Here is an 18881-nt window from a genome sequence, read left to right on the forward strand (position 1 = left end):
CCATAACAAATGACTGGGAAGCACTCTAACCGAGTAGACTTTGGGAACTGGTATTCATTCAGGGTACCCATGCCAGGATGCTTTAGAATGGGAGAAAAGCCTGGGGTTTGGAGGCAGAGAACTTGGGCTAAAGCCCTCTCCCACCACACAGCACCTGGGCGAGCTTCAGTTTCCTCACACGTCCTCTGGGGTGGTGGCACCCTCTCCTACTGGTAGGGGTGAGGCTGGGGAAACCCTGCAGCATACACAAAGGCTCTTCATGAGTGCACGCAGTGGACACGTGTCAGCCAGTACTGTGCTCCTTGTTTTCCTGGAGATGGCCGTGTGTGTCAAGCTCAGAAATTCGCAAGAGGTGCTGGGAGCTGTTTGATAGATTGCAGTGCCTCTGCTCACTCCCAGCAACATCACAGTGTTCTGAGCACGGAGCCCACTGTTCTCAGCAGGGCCCGTCATAGGTAATGGAGAAGGGCACACGCACATGCCAGGCTGCTCAGGCTCTTCCAGTAAGGGAGGAACTGTGTGGGGCGTGAGCAGGGCCGTGCACACCGCGGCCTGAGTAGCGTTCGGAGCCGCGATCCTCACTCTCCACGATCGGCTGTCTTCTAGTCCATCACAGAAGTTAGCGGGACAAGTCCTCTTGTTTCTAACTGGGATCCAGAGACACTGAGTATCTTGCCTGAAGACCTGCAAACGGTTCAGGGCAACGGCACGCAGACGCCTTGACCCCTGGTGCAGCACAGCCCCCCAGCTAGCTCCCAGGACTGTCTGCAGACATCCGAGGACCTGGCCGCCCTCGCCCTGGGTTTGCTTCTCCACCTGCTCTGCCCCTACCCAGCCCAGGGCATCACCTGTACAGGCAAAACAGGCATGTACTGACCCAAGGTGGGCACATAGTAGGTGCTCAGCCTTTCCTTCCCCCACCTAAACTCCAGCAACCCTGGTCTCTGTTACCCAGTTGCTGCCTACTGTATACTCCTTCCTGGGAATGGCGGCAATCTAGTCATGCAGGTGTCACTCCCACAGGAGTGTAGAAAGTTCTTCCTGTGTGCTTCCCCCAACCCTTCCATGCAGCTGGGCACCAGGAGCCCCATCACCACAGATTGGTGGCAGAAAGCAGGCCTGACCGCCCTGCCTTCACTTGGCCTCCCTGTGCTGCTGAGCCTCCCACCCTGGAAACAAACTCACTGTCAGCTCGGTGTTGCCCAGCACTGGGCCTGTCCTCAGATGTCCCTGCAGAAGCCACCCATCACTCCCCCATGGGCAGCTTCAGGCAGAGCAGCCGCCTGCACCCCAGTATGCACTGTTAGCACGGCGGGTCCAGGCCGCTCCACAGGGCGCCTCTGCCCCCCGGAGGCAGGGAGATGTCTGAGAGTTGTAGCTGGAAGGAGCCACGGAGACCACTTCACCTGTAGTGCCTACCCTGGTGGTCTTCAGAGTTGCAGAACCTGGCAAAAATCCCGATTCACAGGCCTTCCCCAGAACATTCTGATTGAGCAGGTCTAGGATGAGGGCCCAGGAGGCTGTCCTTTTTATTTATTTTTTTAAAATATTGGCATACAATGTTAAATTAGTCTCAGGGTGACCCCAGGCAATGGCAACAAAAGCAAAAATAAACAAGTGGGATGACATCAAATAAAAATCTTCTGCAAAGGGAAGGAAACCATCAACAATGAAGGCAGCCTACTGAATGGTAGAAATACCTGCAGATGAGACATCTGATAAAGGGTTAATATCCAAAATATATAAAGAATGCATACAATTCAAACCAAAAAAATAATCTAATTAAAAAATGTGCAGAGGACCTGAATAGACATATTTCCAAGGAGACAGACTATCTTTTTAACAAGTACCCAGGACATTTATTTCTAGGTAGCTATCAGAGAACTGAAGTTTGGGATCCACTGATATAATCCAGCCTTTTCATTTTGTGGATGAGGAAAATCAGGTGCACAGAGGCTGTGTGGCCAACCGAAGTCACCCCGATTGATAATGGCCAAAAACTAGGGCCCCAGGTTTCTGACTCCCAGGATGGGGCTCTTACCCATCGCCCTGCTATTTCCAGAAGGCAGAAAAGCAGTGAGAGACAGTAGGGAACCCAGGGACCCCCATGTGCTGCTGTGCTGAGAGGTCGAGTAGCACAAGAGCTGAGACATCAGCGTGGTGCCAGGCAGATGGCCACTCCGGTCCTGCAACTTGATGGCGCCTTCCTCCCGGGGTGTCGTGAAATAACCTCTGCAGAGTATTGCACCCAGGGTCCTGGCGTTTGGCCCGCTTACGAGGCATTCAGGCCAGTAACTTGGTTCTCCTGTCGCGGAAGGGCTGGAGGAGCCCCACCAGCTGGCAGCGCGTGCCAGCTCCACTGCGCTGCTGTGCCTGAAAACTTCCCGCGGGGCTCAGGGAGCACAGGTAGCCCAGGCCCCTGGTGTCGTGGGCCTGTTTCACAGCCCTTCCCCTACCACACAGGCCGTCTTCCTCCGGGAGAGGCAGCACAAGCCCATCTCCCCAGGCCGAGTCCCCTGAGGAAGGGATGTGAGGCCCTGTTTCCGCCACCCCCATTAGGGCGCATCCCCAGCTTTTACTGCTCTCTGTTTTATATCTTTGTAATTGAACTGATCAGCAAGAGAGCAGACCTGGTTCTACAAGGGAAAGGAGACACCCACAAAAAGCCAAAATTATGACTGCTTGGCTCACAGGAAACACTTTTTAAATTAGATTTGCCTTCGGCTTAGGCGTCAGCCGGTTTCTGAGAAGAGCCTACGTATGAGGAGCCGAGCCTGACTCGGAAGAGAGGTGAGTTCGCCCCTTTACAGCGGTGTGTGGTTGGCAGAGGGGCTTGATGTGGTCAGGGCTGAACTGCCTTCCCGAAGCAGATACTGCTCTGCGTCACTGCCACCCTGGTACTCACCACGGGCCAGGTCCACCAGTGTCTGAATGCAGGCATCTTAGCCACCTCCAGGAACACCCACTCCAGCATCCTGGGGTGTGGTTTCTCCTGCTCTGGGGATCAGTGACTCTGCAGGTGCCGTGGGGACCACCACTCTGCAGGGGCTGTGGAGACAGTGGCTGAGGCACACAGAGGTCAGTGAGGCCAGTGTCTGGGCATGAGCAGGGGTCTGCACAGTCTCCCTTGGAGAAGTCACTTTTTTTCTGCATTAACAGTTTTGTGCCTCACTGTCCTTGTCTGGAAAACCAGGGCATTGGACCTGTGAGCTTCCTGTTTCCCTCCGGCCTGATGTTCATGCCCAGATGGGTCTGCAAACCACAGAGCTGGTGGTCCTCCCAGCCTTCTGGGAAAATCACCAGGACAGAACTGGAGCACAGGGGGGCCAACAGAGAATGACAGCGGCTGGGTGAGGGATGTGTTCCCTGCAGGGAAGGAGCCTGTGGCCACCGAGGCAGGAGGGTCCCCATGGCCCCGCAGCCAGCACCAGAGGAGCCGGCTGCACACATGAGGCTCTTATCCCCCGGAGCTGACGTGCACGCTGATGTCTGAATATGGCAAGTGTGGCCGGGCTGCCTCCTGTGCGCACTCCATTTCCTTGCCTGTCGGGCTTTTAAGGAGCCTAGATGGGTGTTGCTCATGCCTATCTCAGCCCAGCAGGCAGGCCCACTGAGGACCCAGGCAGAAGGGACACACGGACTGCTGGATCTGGGGCTTGTGGAGCCAGACCTGGCCCAGGGTGGCGCTCAAGGGAGCCACAAGAACAGGAGCCGTCTCAGGCCTGGGTGGGGGAGACGTTGGGGAGAGGGGCTGCCCAGGCAACTGATGCACTGCGCTGCCCCAGACCAGAGCCTGCCTGGCCGGATGACCCTCTCTGCCGCCGTCTGCCCTGCATCCCCCGTCCACCCCTCCATCTCCATCCACCCCTCCATCCCCATCCACCCCTCCATCCCCGTCCACCCCTCCATCCCCCAACCACCCATCCATCCCCCATCCACCCCTCCATCCCCCATCCATCCTTCCATCCCCCGTCCACCCCTCCATCCCCCATCCACCCATCCATCCCCATCCACCCATCCATCCCATCCACCCCTCTATACCCCATCCACCCCTCCATCCCCCATCCATCCCTCCATCCCCGTCCACCCCTCCATCCCCTATCCACCCATCCATCCCCCATCCATCCCTCCATCCCCCATCCATCCCTCCATCCCCGTCCACCCATCCATCCCTATCCACCCATCCATCCCCCATCCATCCCTTCATCCCCCATCCATCCCTCCATCCCCGTCCACCCATCCATCCCCGTCCACCCATCCATCCCTGTCCACTCCTCTATCCCCCATCCACCCCTCCATCCCCCATCCATCCCTCCATCCCCATCCACCCATCCATCCCCATTCACCCATCCATCCCCGTTCACCCCTCTATCCCCATCCATCCCTCCATCCCCCTTCCACCCCTCCCTCCCCCATCCATCCCTCCATCCCCATTCACCCCTCCATCCCCCATCCATCCTTCCATCCCCATCCACCCCTCCATCCCCGTCCACCCATCCATCCCCATCCACCCATCCATCCCCATCCACCCCTCTATCCCCCATCCACCCCTCTATCCCCCATCCACCCATCCATCCCCATCCACCCCTCTATCCCCCATCCACCCCTCCATCCCCGTCCACCCATCCATCCCCATCCACCCATCCATCCCCATCCACCCCTCTATCCCCCATCCACCCCTCTATCCCCCATCCACCCATCCATCCCCATCCACCCCTCTATCCCCCATCCACCCCTCTGTCCCCCATCCACCCCTCCATCCCCACCCACCCATCCATTCACTCATTCACTTCCTTTGCTTCCTCCCACACTCAAATGTGCAGACACCTCATGGTACCCAGTACCTGAGGCTCAGTCCCTGAACACACATCCACAGGTGACCCACTGCCGTATGGGTGCACGGCCCCCAGACGCAGCCCTTCCCCTCTTGGAGAAGGCCCACTATGGGAAGTTCTTAAGGTGAAATCGGCCTCCCTCTCACTTCTACTGATTAGTCCTGCTTCCTCTGCTCTCTGCAGCCACCTGGAGTCAGTCTGAGCCGGCCCAGTATCTCCCCAGATTATTTTAGGTAGTACATGGACATTTTTAATTGTTACTTTTACTGTCACCTCTTATGGCAAAGCAATAGTAGTGATACATAATTCTGATGAAAACTTTCCTTCCCAAATGCTTATATAAGAAAAGTGAGTTGGCCTAAAGAAAAAGCATTAAGTAAACAACACTACACATACATGGACATGGCAGGTATGACTGTGGTCTTGAGAAATGCCTCTCTGGGCCACCCTTCCACCAGCGTCCCTTCCTGACCCCTCATCCTCTGTCCCCATCATGTGTGTCACGCTGTTCTTTATCTTGGAGCTCATGTAAGTGTCACAGCTTCATCTACACAGGCTGTCACGAGCCTCCAGCCCCAAGCACCTGTGCACACTTCCACCTGGGTATGTTTCTTCTCTGTGTCATCCTTCATCACATCTCCGAAACCAAGGGCTTCTAGAACCCCTGGGGATCAGGGAGGGAAACATCACTTAAGCCTGTTTGGCCTGTTTAACAGGTGAAAATGCGCCTCCCCTTCGGCCCTGGAAGAGCCCGGAAGATGACATCTCCATTTCATGGCTGAGGAAATGGAGATACAGGAAGTGCCAGTCATTCAGCTGAGGAAGCACTGGGGAAAGTCTGAATTCAAAACTCGGCTTTGCAGCACCGTGGGGTCCCCACCACACCGGCCCACCTTTGGGCTGGAGAACTAGGAGTGCACACTATCTGACCTCGCTTCACGCTCGGTGGAAGACAGACCACAGTCCAGAGGGCTTGTGTGACCTGCCCCGTCCGCTGCTGGCCCGGGCCGGCTTCTGCTTCCCGCCCTTGGGTGCCCACGGCACTTCTGTTCTTCCCGGCATCCTCAGTGCAGTCTCCGTGTCTGTTTGACAGGGGCCCTTGACCCACCCCGTCCCAGCGCTTCCTGAATCTGTAATGCCCGCCCCCTGGCTCTGCTCCATACTGGCACCATCTCATTCTTGCAGGAGCCAAGGTCAGTCTCACCCACCTGGGGATTATTTTCCATATTTATATTCTTAAAACATATATCATCCCTTGATCACAAACCATCATCAGCCCAAGTCACCGTGGACCTTAAATCCAAAGGCAACACCCTCATATGAATTACAAGCTCTATCCTGTCACTCGAGACCTGCTTTAATTTAAATCTTCCCTGCCCATCCAGCTTCATCGTACATATTGCCAACTTGAGCAAAATGGATTTGGTGTTTCCAAGGAACTTAAATTTCCCACATGGAGATCAGCTCACCACCCGGGCTCAACCAGCAGTCCCTTGTGTCCCTGGGCCCAACTTACATCACCTGTCCTGACCTCCAGCTCCCAGCAGTCTACCTGTTCCCTAAGTTCTTAAACTGCTCATTACCTTCAGTCCTCATTCGGCGGGTGCGAACATGGCCCTGGGTCATGAGTTCTCTCTGTCAGGCACACCCTTCTGCCTCCTTGCCTGCCTGGGAGCCCATAGGGGCAGAGGCGGTGGCTTGTGCCCTTTGTGACCACCGTCCTGAGTCCCAGCACCCCTCAGACCAGCCCCCGACCTGGTGCTGCCGCACCCCTGGGCGGGCTCCTGAGGGGCAGAGGGGAAGCCCACAGGGTGTCTGGGGAGCAGAGATGAGAAGGTGTGAAACCCCATGAAGTGTGAGCACGTCAGAGGCCGCAGCAGGGAAACGGACCTCTGTGGCCTCCAGTGGCCTCCCAACTCACCACCCTGGGGGATTTCTGAGCCTCCAGCCCGCCCTGCACAGGGCACCATCAGGGACAGAGGAAAACTGTGACAGAGTTCCTGCCCTCAGAGCACCCACACTCCTGGCCCAGAGGGAAATCTAGGACTCCTGCCACAGCCCAAGAACGTATAAAACATGCCATAATGCCATATATAAAACTCCTGGGTGAACAGCACAGGCAGCTGGCCGTAGGCTGCAGGGCCCTCAGGGGAGAGGGAGAGCTCTGGGGGAGGCAGAGCAGTCCTCTAGCAGAAAAGAATGCAGCCAGCTCCGGAGGGAGTAGGCACATGCCAGGGAAGGCGCCGAGGCTCCAGTGGAACTAGGTGGGCAGGGAGGCAGTGCCTTTGTGAGCAGTGGGTGTTGGGAGAAGACAGGTACATAGGTGGGCACAGAGGGAGGCAAGCAGGGAAGACATGGTGTGATGAGCTAGGAACAGGAGTTCCCTGTCAGTTCCTGAGGAGGGTTGTCGTGGCATGATAAAAAGTCATCCTCTGAGGGTAAGAAAAACCCAAGCATGGGAGAGCAATGCCAGGTCTGCGTCATGTCCTCCATCCTCCGATACAGGACACCAAAGGGGCTTCTCTGCGCCTCCCCACCCAGCGCCCCACAGGACAGTAACACTTCTGCTCATGCAGCTGCATCCCGACTCCACGGTGCTGCTCTACAGCAAGAGGCCAAGCCCAGAACCACATGGTACCCACAGAGGGGATGAGCTGAGCTCTCCCACTCTGATCTGAAACTGTAATCGGCAACAAGCAACTCATGCGCAGGCTGAGTGCCAACCAGGAGACAGAGGGGCGTTGGTCTGACAGTGTTTATGAGCTCATGCCTTTCCCAGCTGGGCGGCACAGGGCTTCGCTCACGTGCCCAAATGGCTGATAAGGGCTGGAAGCTCGGAGCAGCCTGGATAAGGAGTGGAACGGGGAGCAGCGTGGAGAGACAGCAGTTAGAGGCTAGCAGCGAGCACAGTCTCGGAGGCAAGTATCAGAAAACTCACCTCGGGATGGTTTTGACAGTACAGAAGTTTTATCTCATATAAAATAAGCCCCAACCTAGGATGTCATCAAAGTTGGTTAATTCATTGGTTCAACACATTTATCTAGGACCCTAGTTCTTCCTACCTTTCCTGTCTGAGCCCCCCAGCATGTTGCTCTTGTTCTCAGCTGGAACAGTTCAAGGTCCCCAGATGGTTCATACCAGGTTCCATATGCAGATGTGAGCGTGTCCAGCTGAAGAAGAGATTGCAGTGCATCCATGCATATATGCCTCTCTTTTCTAACCAGTGAGGAATCTTTCGTACCCCAGAAACTTTCCCTCCATGTTACATTGGCCATGGTTGGGCCATGTGCCTCTTCTGAAGCCAGTGGATAGAGGACAGGCATGGGCTTCCTTCGGTGGAGTTAGACAGGTGTTCGGTGCATGGCCGTGATGTTCCTACAGGTGGTGAGCAGGTCTGGTCAGGAGCGGGAGGACAGCACAGGGGTCTGTACTACAGCCAGCATGCAGCTTGCTTCTGCCACACATGTGCACACCATCAGTGGGAACGCACACTGCCCGGAGCCAGGTGGGCTCTCCATGTCAAATGCTTGACACTGCTGAGTTTCAGCAAAAATCAGGCATTCAGTGAAGCCCCAGCAAAGCCCCATGTACTTTGTACTCTGACAGAGGTGCTGGGTGGTCGAGAGGCGAGCAGGTGGAGTCCATGGATCTCTGTAACCACAGTGGGGAAGCACTAAACTTGGTGTCCTGGCTCTGCTGCTCACCAGCTGCCTGGCTTTATGGAAGATTACCTAATCTTGCTTGGTTTCCTCATGTATATAATGGATACAGTGCTCTTTATCTATCACAAAGAGCTACTGTTAAGATTAGAACTAAAGCATCCAGGCTCCAACTCAGCTGTTCCTGGCAGCTGTGGTGCAGGAGGAGGAGGCATAGTGGTGGTAACAGTGGTGGCAGAGGTGGTGGTGATGGTGACACTGGTGATGGTGATGATGGTGGCAGTGATGACAGTGGTAGCAGTGGGGGTGGTGATGACAGTAGTGATGGGGTGGCAGTAATGGTGGTCATGGTGGAGGTGGTAGTGGTGGTGATGTTGGTAATGAGGACAATAGTGGAGGTGGTGGAGCTGGTGGATGTGGTGGTGGTGGAGGTGGTGGCGATGGTGACACTGGTGATGGTGATGGAGGCGGCAGTGATGACAGTGATGATGGGGTGGCAGTGACGGTGGTCATGGTGTAGGGGGTGGTGGTGGAGGTGATGTTGGTAATGAGGACAAAAGTGGAGGTGGTGGAGGTGGTGGTGATGTGAGGAGGGAACGAAAGTGGGAATAAGAGGAGAAGAAAAGGACCTACCATTCCTGCTTCACAAAGTAGTCATAAGACCGACGTAAGAATGCCTGGGAAGTGCCTGAAACTCAGAAGGGCCACTGAGCAGGGCTGGCACTGCAGCAATCACCACAGGATTGGCAAGCCTCCTGAATCCGAAGCGCCTCTGCCCCCGAAGGGCTCCAACCCGTGCCTTCTCTGCTTCCAGCATTGTGGAGGCGAGTCATCTCCAGAGGCAAAGGACAGGCCGGTCCCCAGAGACACAGGGGAACGCTGGCCTCCGTGGGGCGGGGACTCTCAGGGCAGGATGGAGCCGATTACTGGGTCCCAGGGCTTGCGGGGAGGAGTGGCATGTTCCGAACACCCGGAACTCAGCAAACAGGATACAGAGACGTTTTTGGTTTGGTTTGGTTTTGAAGTTGCTTTGAGAATAGAAAGCAGATGTGAGGCCTGGAGTCTCTAGTTTCTGTTGAAGTTAAGAGAACTGAGAGAGTGCAGGCTGAGCCAGGGGCCCTGGGGAGGGCACGCAGGGATGCCCACGCCACCAGCAGGGCCCGAACACCTACTGTGCGCCTATGCTGGGGCTGCAGCCTTAACAGCCACTACTGTCTGAGTGAGGACTCAGATTTCCAGTTCTCAAAATGACCCAGGAGTCAGTATAACTATTCCCACTTTACTGGTGAAGAAACCAAAGTTTGGGAAGATTATGTACCTTGTCATAGGGAAACAATCTGACCCTGATCCCAGGGTGTCTGACTCCAAAGCCCTTTTTCATCTATCACTTGGCCTTTCATTTAAAGACACCTCTTTAACCAAGGTGACAAAGACACCTGCTTCTGCCTGGCCAGCACTCTGTCCCTGGAGGGAGAAGCACATAGAAAACATACACATTGTAGTAAGTGTTGTAGTCCTGACCAGGGAGTCTGGGAGGCCCTTTGGGCGAGGGAGGCTGGGGAGGGCAGAGAAGCCCAGACAAGCTGGTGACCACAGAGCTGGTTTGGAGTCTGGCTTGGAGCAGGCACTGCTAGATAGAGGAAGGACTGGGCTTGGCAGGACTGAAGATGAGAGGTGCACCTATCAGCCTTTTGGATGGGTGTGCCACACCTGCCACAGGTGTACTACACCTGGCATCCGTGTGCTGCACCCACCATGGGCATGCTGAGCCTTCCGATGTGGCTGGAGCTCAGGGTGGTGGCAGGGAATGAGGCCAGAGGGATGGAACGGGGGGCAGACTGTGAGAGAGGAGCCAGGTGAAGGAGGGTGAGGTGCATTTTAATATAGAGGGGAGCGGTTAAAGGTTTTTACACAGCCTAGATGTTCATGAGAACAGTTAGGAAGCCACTTTAATGTCCAAATGAGCAATAACGGAATGGAGGCCTGGATGGGGCTGGGCAGTGGAGATGGGAAGAAAAGACAGGGTCTGTTCCCCCTGAGCCAGGTGCTGGTCTGACTCCTCACAGGAAGGTCACTGTTTCAGGAGAGTTTTGAGGCCACTGCTGCACTGTCTCTCTGGAAATGACACGCCAGTCCACAGGTCACTAAGCAAATGCCCCACTGTCCCTAGGAGTAATTCAGCCCTCTCCACTCCACTACCCCTAAAGAAAAGGTGATATCCCTGGCCAGAGGAGTCCTTGGAGGGCGGGGGCAGGCCATTGTCTAAGAGCCGGGCACCCATGACGGGAGGCTGCCTGCAGAGGAGGCAGCAGCCCTGAGACAGAGGAGGCAAGCTGGGGGGAGCGCCTGCGGTGGGCAGGAGGCTGGCCTGGGAGACATTTGGGCTTCCTTTGAACTCCAAGAGGCTGACACAGATGGCATGTGACAAGGTTGGTTGTCCACTCTGTAGCATTCACAAACTGGGCACCAGACATGAACTCAAGCAGGCCTGTCTTCGAGAAACACAGCCTAAGAGGGGCCCAGTGGTGGACAGGGGCAGTGCAGGGCCCAGGTGGAGTGACAGACCAGCACCTAGACACCGAGGCAGACTCCAGGCTCTCTGGACCTGAGGCTGGTGCCAACATGCTGGGGCAGTTGGGGCAAGGATGGCCTCTAGAGAATCACACATGACCCCAAGAAATTCATAAGTGGGTAAGTCACTTCTACTTAGCATCATGCGCAAGCGCAGAGAAACAGGCCAGGTGGAGGAGAAGTTTTGGTTTTTTTAAACTGAGCTGCTGTAAAACCAGACACTGGATCCTCACTCAGCCTGAGTGGCTGCTGGCCCTCAATGAACAGGTCACGGCCGCTCTGCGTGGTTCGCCGGCCCCTCCCCTCTTGGCAAGTGCCGAGTCTCAGGGCCAGACCCTGGGGACCACCAGACCCCTTCTAACTGTGGCCCTGGGGAAGAAGCTGCCCGGGAAAATGGTGGAATTGAAACAATTGTCTTCAGTGCCTCCTGCCTCCCTGCCCAGCCCCCGTCCTCCAGTCCAGGGCCCCAGGATCTGTCCATGGTCTCTGGACAAAAGAGCCGCAACTTCCTGATGAACCGGTCCCTGTTAAGGGGTTGGTTGACACAGGTTTAAATGTAGCCTCAGGCTGTTTGATGGAGACCCTGGAAAGTTAGAAAACCTTTGAGATCCAAAAGAATGCTTCCTTTTTTTTTTCATTGTGGTAGAATACGTCTGACATAAAATGTGCCATTGTAGCCATTTTTAAGCCCTCACTTCAGTAGCACTAATCTCACATCACCACTGTCTTTCTCCAAAGGCTTTCATTCCCTGAAACAGTCCCTCCCTACCCCTGGCTCCTGATCTACTTGCCGTCTCCATAAATTCGCCCCCTCTAGGTGTTTCACGCAGGTGGAGTCGGGCGCTATCTGCCCTTTGAGGAGTGGCTTCTTCCACCGAGGACAATGTCCCAAGGCCCTTTCGCTCTGCAGCCTGTGTCAGCACCCCGTTCCTCTCCGCAGCCCACTGGGGCCCCACTGTGAGATAGCCGCCGCTCTTTGTTTCTCCGTCCATCCACTGATGGAAGAAAGGCTTCTCACTGGCTGCATTTCAGACGCTGGTAGAGACCTCAAGAGGGAGGAGGATCTGGGGTCCCAGTTTCCCACCCTTCCAGCCACACCATGTAGGTAGCCCTTTACTGCCCAGTGGCCCCTGATGGGCACAATAATTGAGGGTTTCAGTCAGTCCACAGACAGCAACAGCTGTGCGGTAGCAGAGGGGGGCACCAGACCAGCCATCTGGGAAGCCAAGTGCTTACCTTGCGGGGAAGATGTGGCCTCAGACAAGTCCCGTCACTTCTGTTTAAGGGACAGCCTGGACTGTATGTCCTTGTTGAAGGTCCCCCCAGCTTCTTACGTTCTATAAGTCCATCAGTGTCCTAAGAGGACAACGCGGTGAGTGCTGTGGGGCAGAGGAGACACCCTGGAAGTATCTGACTAGCAAATGAAATGGCCAGTGAGGAACTGAGGTGCCCCTCGCCGCCATCTCCCTTCTTAGAGAGCAGGCGGGAGGCTGCATGTGGAGGTCCGGTGGGACGGCACTTAGGTCATGGAACAATCCGGAGTCCGAGGGGCTGCTGGAAGCATTTGTGACAGTGTGTATTATCCTAGCACCTTGTACTGAGGTGTAATTGTATGACTGGGCTTCTTGTCGATTCTGCTGGGTGTAGAATTTTTGGCAGCTTCAATAAATACACTTGCATAAAGTCAAGTGGATACCTGCAGGCTCTCTTAGTATGATCTGTTATAGCATATATGAGCTGTACCATGTTCAACATGAATACTGGGCATCACCGGGCTGTACCATGTGCGTGTGTGTGTGTGTGTGTGTGTGCATGCACATAGAAACGTGCTTACACTAAGAGACACAGCAAGCTTGCTCTGAGTGTCCGTGTCCTGGGAGCCCTGCCCTGACATGGCCTCTGTCCACAAGGAGTCTGTGTTCTCCTAAAGCACAAATATTAAAACCTCCTCAATGAAGGGGTTTTTAGTGTAGAATCTGCTTGCACTTATCGTGGTCCTGCAGACAGCCAGGAGAGGATCTCTGTTCCTTCCTGTGTCTTAAGAGTCTGACTGTGCTTTGAGCAGAGCTGCGTGCAGACCAGGGACTGGCACCCTCACTTGCCATAGATTTTCAGAAACACTGGAAGTCATCTACTGCTTTGGAGGTGGCGGTCAAAGTTCTAAGAAAAACAAAAAAGGCAGTTACTCCTTTTCCCAAATAAAATCTTTATAGAACCCAGCACACAGAGGCAGTAAAGCTCTTCCAGGCTGGTCAAGAAGAAATGGCTACTTCTCTGTTGGTGCATTCCCTGTCCACACCCCTTCATACTGGCTCACTGGACTCTGTTCAACTGTGTTAGGATTCTTGGACAACTTCGCAGGCGGATTAAAACGGCACCACTCGGGCTCGAGGTGAGGTGGTGTCAAAACCCCACTTTCTCAGCCTTCCCAGGGCTCCCTGCACCTCTGGATTTTGCTTGAATGCTTAACTGGTCCTCTATAGCTTCAGATACAGACCCAGAAAAGCAAAGTGACTTGCCCAAAGGCTCAGACAGACACTTGTTGCCAGAATGGAGATCATTACCATCAAGAGAGAACTGAGTCTCTGTCTTCTAGAAGCTTACAATGTAGTTGAAACGTAGGGTTTGTATACACAGAAGTACACCTACAGCCCGTCCTTGCCAGTGACTCACTAGCTGCCCAGCTGTTTAGGGGCCCTCATGACTCCAGGGAGCTGGGGCTTCCTCCACTGAACGCCAAATATTTCAGCCATGGATAAATGGGCCCACGGTTTCCGGTGGTAACCCTACAAAATGAGCAGGAGAGAAGAAAAAGGGAGACCGTGGGAATGGAAAGGAAGCAATAAGGTGAAATATCACTGGACAGGAAGAGGTGATGGGAAAGGAGAAGGATGGGGCCTTCAGAGGCACAAAGTCATCACACATGTCCCGGGCCAGGCTGGGCTGCACCTTCGTTGGGGGAAGGGGCCCCCCAGCAGCCCTGGAGAATCAGTGCAGCCCTGTCACAGCTATGAGCACTGGGTGCCCACCTGCCCCAGTTCTGAGGTATGTTCACACCTGGCAGCTGCTCATGCCTTCCTGCTCTTTCCAACCTGCACAGAAGGATAGGAACAGAGATCTTAGTCTGTACCAGGTGGTTCCCTAAAGTCCCTACTTCTCAAGGTCACTGAAAGGGCCAGTTCACGGGCTGAATGTTTGTACCTCCTCGGAGAGCTCCGGGACCCTCAGGATTCAGGCGGGCACTCAGAGCTGTGCATCAGAGGAGGCAGGAGGAGGCCTGAGGGAGGCTAGGCTCCCAGGAGCCAGGCCCTGAGCTGCTGCATGGTCAAGCCCTGCCCTCCCCCACCCCTCTGCATTTGCCCCAAATGCCTCTCTGGCAACACAACACAGGTTTTGAAAGGATCAACCAAACTATTTCACTTGTTTATGTTTTTTGTTTGCTTTTTGGTTTTGGGGGTGGGATGGAATTAGTTCTGCAAGGGTACTCATGCCCCTAAGGTCAGTGTGAACTCCCTCCACAGGGGCTGATAGCCCACTCACACACTCACGCCACACAGACAGCTGGGTCCAGACTTGGCACCTACAGGCACCAGCCCCTTCCCTGGATTCCTGTCCAAACCACTTGTCGCTGGCTCCTAGACCCTTTCCCATTCTGTCTCAGACCCTTAGACAACTTAGCAGGAGGAGGCTGGTGCAGCTGTGTCTTTGCAGCTAAGCAGGGCCCATGAGAAGCATTCTCCTGGGAGCCAGGCAGGCAAGGCAAGAAGAAACAGCAGACCTTCCTACTCAGGGGCAGGAATCTGCTTCTGTCCCCGGTGTGTGCCTCCCTGGCCTCAATGTCTTAGCAGCAACCTAGTCTTCCAGTGAGGAGATTAACTGGGTAACCTCTAAGGTACCCCCTGCCTCAGGCTTCAGAGCTCTAGCAGGACCTGTAGTTTCTGCCCACGCAGGACCCTGCCATGCGGGAGTGCCTTCTGGAGATGAGGCTGTCCCTTCTGGAGCTGGATTCCAGCTCAGCCCTTCTCTCCCTGGCCTGCCCACTCTCCCAGCCCCCACCAGCCCCCACCCAGCGAGCTGAACTCCCCTCTGAGCCCTGCCTCTGTGACGGCTCCTCCTTAACGTCCTACAGGTGCCTTGATTCACCAAGTCCAGACGTCTCTGTGCTCCTCTCTCCCTCAGTCCCCTACTCAGTGAGGTCCAAGTCCAAACCCCCCAAATTGGAAAGCTCAGGGAGGGTCCAGGCCACTTCTTTCACTGTCTCTGCCCCCAACTGGAAACCAAATTACATCCTTATAGCTCCCAACACCCACTTCTCACCAACTCCACAGTCTCCACAGTGACTCAAGCCTCTGTGATGTCTGCATGGGTGACTCCCTGTGTCCCCCACCCCCACCACTGCCATCAGTCCCCATGCCGGTGCCAGACAGCAGTGCCCCTCTGACCCAGCCATCCGCTGGCTCCTCAGAATGGACCCCAGGCATCCGGATGTGGCCAGAGCCTCTGGCCACCTTGCCCCTACCCGCCTCTCCAGCCCTGGCCCCTCACAGCCCTCCTCTAGCCCAGCAGAGGTCTGCATTTCCTGGTGCTCTGTGCACTTCTCCCCATCTTTATCTCCCCCCGCCTGGAACCTGCCCACTGTCCCCACCCTTCCTCACCTGAATAGCTCTTCATCCTCCAAGCTTCGTCTCAGAGACCCTTATCTCGGGAGTGTCTACCCGCAGCAGTCTGTGCTTGTCTCCAGAGTCCCGCTTGCCCCTTGCATGGGAATCATCTGTTCATTTGTCCCCAAGAGGTCCGTAAGGTCAGTTTCTGAGTCTTTTTCTCAAATCTCCAGTACCCAGCACATAACTATGTCTGGGAATGTTTGAGTGGATGAAGCACTATCATGTTGGGTGGGTCCTTCTGAGTCCCCATGTGCTGTGTACCAGGGTGAAGAGCAATGTCATATGGTGTGGGTTAAGGAACAGGCTTTACTGGGAAAGGTTACAAAGGCCACAGATCAACAGGAGAAGTCACAGATCTTCCAGTCTCCATCTCACAAAGAGGTGGCACTGCTGGGCCCGCAGCATGGGTCTGCACTGCAGGAGAGGCAGGCACCTGGGACCTGTCCTCCCCCATGGCTTTCTTTTTATAGAGAAATCAAGTGAGCAAAAGCAGTGTAGATGGGGGAGTAAACAGGCTGCTTGGTGCTAGGCAGTCTGTGTTGGGGGTGCCAGCTGTTTATAGCAGTCATCTGAGAACACCAGCTTCCCAGTACATAAAACCCATTTGGGAGCCTTTGGGATACTGCTCTTCTCTCTACCATGGCAGGAGATCCTCTGACCTTGGACACTACCTCTCCCCAAAAGCTCATTATCCAGACACCCCAAACGGAGCCCCTTTGTCAATTCCAATAGTTCAGCTGGTTGTACCACAGTAATAATGAAAGACGAATGGATGGGTGGATGGATAGATGGATGGATGGTTGGATAAAAGGATGGATGGGTGGGTGGGTGGGTGGAAGCATGTGAAAACGCCTGACACCAACAGGCTACCCAACTTATGTTTGTTTCCCTTTCCTTTCTTCCCTTCTCATCCCAGGACCAGCTTTGTGAATTTTCATGGAGGTTTCTGGGGGTACAGAGGAGCCCTGTCATCTTGTGCTAAACTTGAAAGTTCTGAGCCATCATGGCCTAGGGGATAGGTGGCTATTGGACACACCCCTGTCACCTTCTACAAGCTTCCTTTTATAATATGCTGTCCCTTTAAACACTGTCCTGATGTACATTTTAACCTAACATCATCTAATTTTAAAAGACCAGAGGCTCCCACACACTGCAATTTGTTCCTGGGTCACAGCCCCCCAGCAGCCACATCCCAGACCAGCTTTGTACTACTGGAGTGTATGTGTGAAGTGAAGGATGAGCCTGCTTCTCAGACCCTGATTAAACCCAACCTTTCCACTCCCTTCCCACAGTTACTACCTGATCTGCACCTTCATCAGCATGTGGGCCAGCGGTTCATAAACTTCAGGGTGTCTCAAAAACACCTGGAAATTGTCAGTAATGCACAATTCCAGGCTCCATAGCCAAGAGATCTACTTCATAGGTCTGGGTGAGCCCCAGAATTCTGCATTTTTTAACTCTGCTTCCTCGAACTGCTTTACCCAGAGCTGGACACAGTGGGGCCAGCACTTGCCAAACATCTGGGGGATTGGGAAAGAATGGATGGGAGCACAGGTGCATGTGTGGGCTAACCTCCCCTGCAGAGCTGCCCGACAGGCCCCCAGTTGTGGAGCACCCTTCCAGAAGGCTAGGGGGGAGGAGGGGTACCTTCCTGGGAGATGTCCCCTCTCCACAATGCGGGAGGACCTGGAGGTCTTCAGAGAGCTCCCCCCAACCCAGCAGACATTGGGAAAATAGGCATAGGGGTCCTGAGCCAAGTACCTGCTGGACTCTGTGGGCAGGTCTGTCCTGCTTAGAGGACCTGGTGCCAAATGCCATGTGGACCAGAGCTTTGTGGCTCCAGTGGGAGACGGGCTGAGGCTCTTGCAGAGGCGGGCCACAGAGTATGTAGGCACCAGGCAGCCTCTGCCTGGTGGGTGCCATTAAGGTTCAGCTCCAGGCCAAGGCTGTGGGAGAAAGCAGTTAGTGGCGAGGAAAGCCGGTGAGGCAGCACACAGTCGGCTTCCTCTAATTAAGCCAATGAGGTCATCCTGTTAACTGTGGGCTCCCAGGGGCAGGAGCTACATCCTCAGAAGCAAGCTCTTCTTCCAGGTGGCAAGGGAAGGAACAAGACTACCTCCCAGCCCTGGAGAAAAGAAACAGCCTTTGCAATTCACGCCCTAGCCCTGTACCTCCATCCTGGAAATGCTGATTTCTGCTGACTGGTCCTTGTCTTTGGACAAAGATTTTTATTTTCTCAAGAAAGACAGAGATTTCAAATTTTAGGGTCAGTGTACATGAGCAGGTTGACTGTGTTTCAGCTGCTCTTAGATTTTCTGCACCTTAACTTCTTTGCAACTGTGTTTTCCCTCTGTCCTTCCAGAGAACCGTGCGGGCTACCTGCAGGGTTTGCCCCGGCTACATCGTGGCACACTCCCCTGTGGCTCCATCTCAGCCCTTCCTCAGCACACTTCTCCTCTATCCTGCTGTGTTTTCCTTGTAGGTCAAGACAGTATGAGTTCTTTTCTGAGCAGGCACCATGAAACGTTCACTGATTGACTAAACATCTCCCTGAAATGTGTCATTTTCTCACCACCCTAATATTTGCATTTTAATGAGGGACATTGGGAGACTAAAAGAAAATCTCTCTAATGTCTAGTGGTCAGAAGCTCCGAAGGTGGAGCATACTGTGGTGTTGGTCATTAGGCTTGGGGGTCCCACCCAGAACCCCCCAGGCCCTACTAGAGAAGGACAGCATTCCCCCTACCTATGGGGAGATCTGCTCGTTCAGCACCTTCCAAATCCTCAATTTAATGACTCATTTTTCTCTCTCTTTCTATTTTTGTTTCCTAGGAACGAGTGGAATATCTCTTTCTCATAATTTTTACTGTGGAAGCATTTTTAAAAGTAATAGCCTATGGACTTCTCTTTCACCCCAATGCTTACCTCCGCAATGGCTGGAACTTACTAGATTTTATAATTGTGGTTGTAGGGTAAGTATACCTGCCCTTTCCTGTCCCTTCCTTCCCCTACAGTCAGACAGTGCATGTCTCTTCCCCTTCTGAACTTACATCTCTTTTGGATTTGGTCACAACAGCGATGGGCTTCAGGCAAGATGAGGATCTATTAGAAATCACTTTGAATTCAGACTTTCTCCAAGGGAGAGCTCTTAC

General features: G+C 54.4%; 1 protein-coding gene across 27 annotated transcripts in view; it reads left to right on the forward strand.

Moving 5' to 3' along the window:
- The window catches only part of CACNA1C (calcium voltage-gated channel subunit alpha1 C), a 654724-nt gene that overhangs the window by 408599 nt on the left and 227244 nt on the right, over positions 1-18881 (forward strand). For all 27 annotated transcript variants that reach the window (XM_037014885.2, XM_037014891.2, XM_037014892.2 and 24 more), the window contains exon 4: positions 18562-18701. In XM_037014885.2, the coding sequence (XP_036870780.1) occupies positions 18562-18701 (140 nt within the window). The remainder of the gene's footprint in view (positions 1-18561; positions 18702-18881) is intronic.

This window comes from Manis javanica, chromosome 15 (assembly GCF_040802235.1).
Source record: "Manis javanica isolate MJ-LG chromosome 15, MJ_LKY, whole genome shotgun sequence".
NCBI lineage: Eukaryota > Metazoa > Chordata > Mammalia > Pholidota > Manidae > Manis > Manis javanica.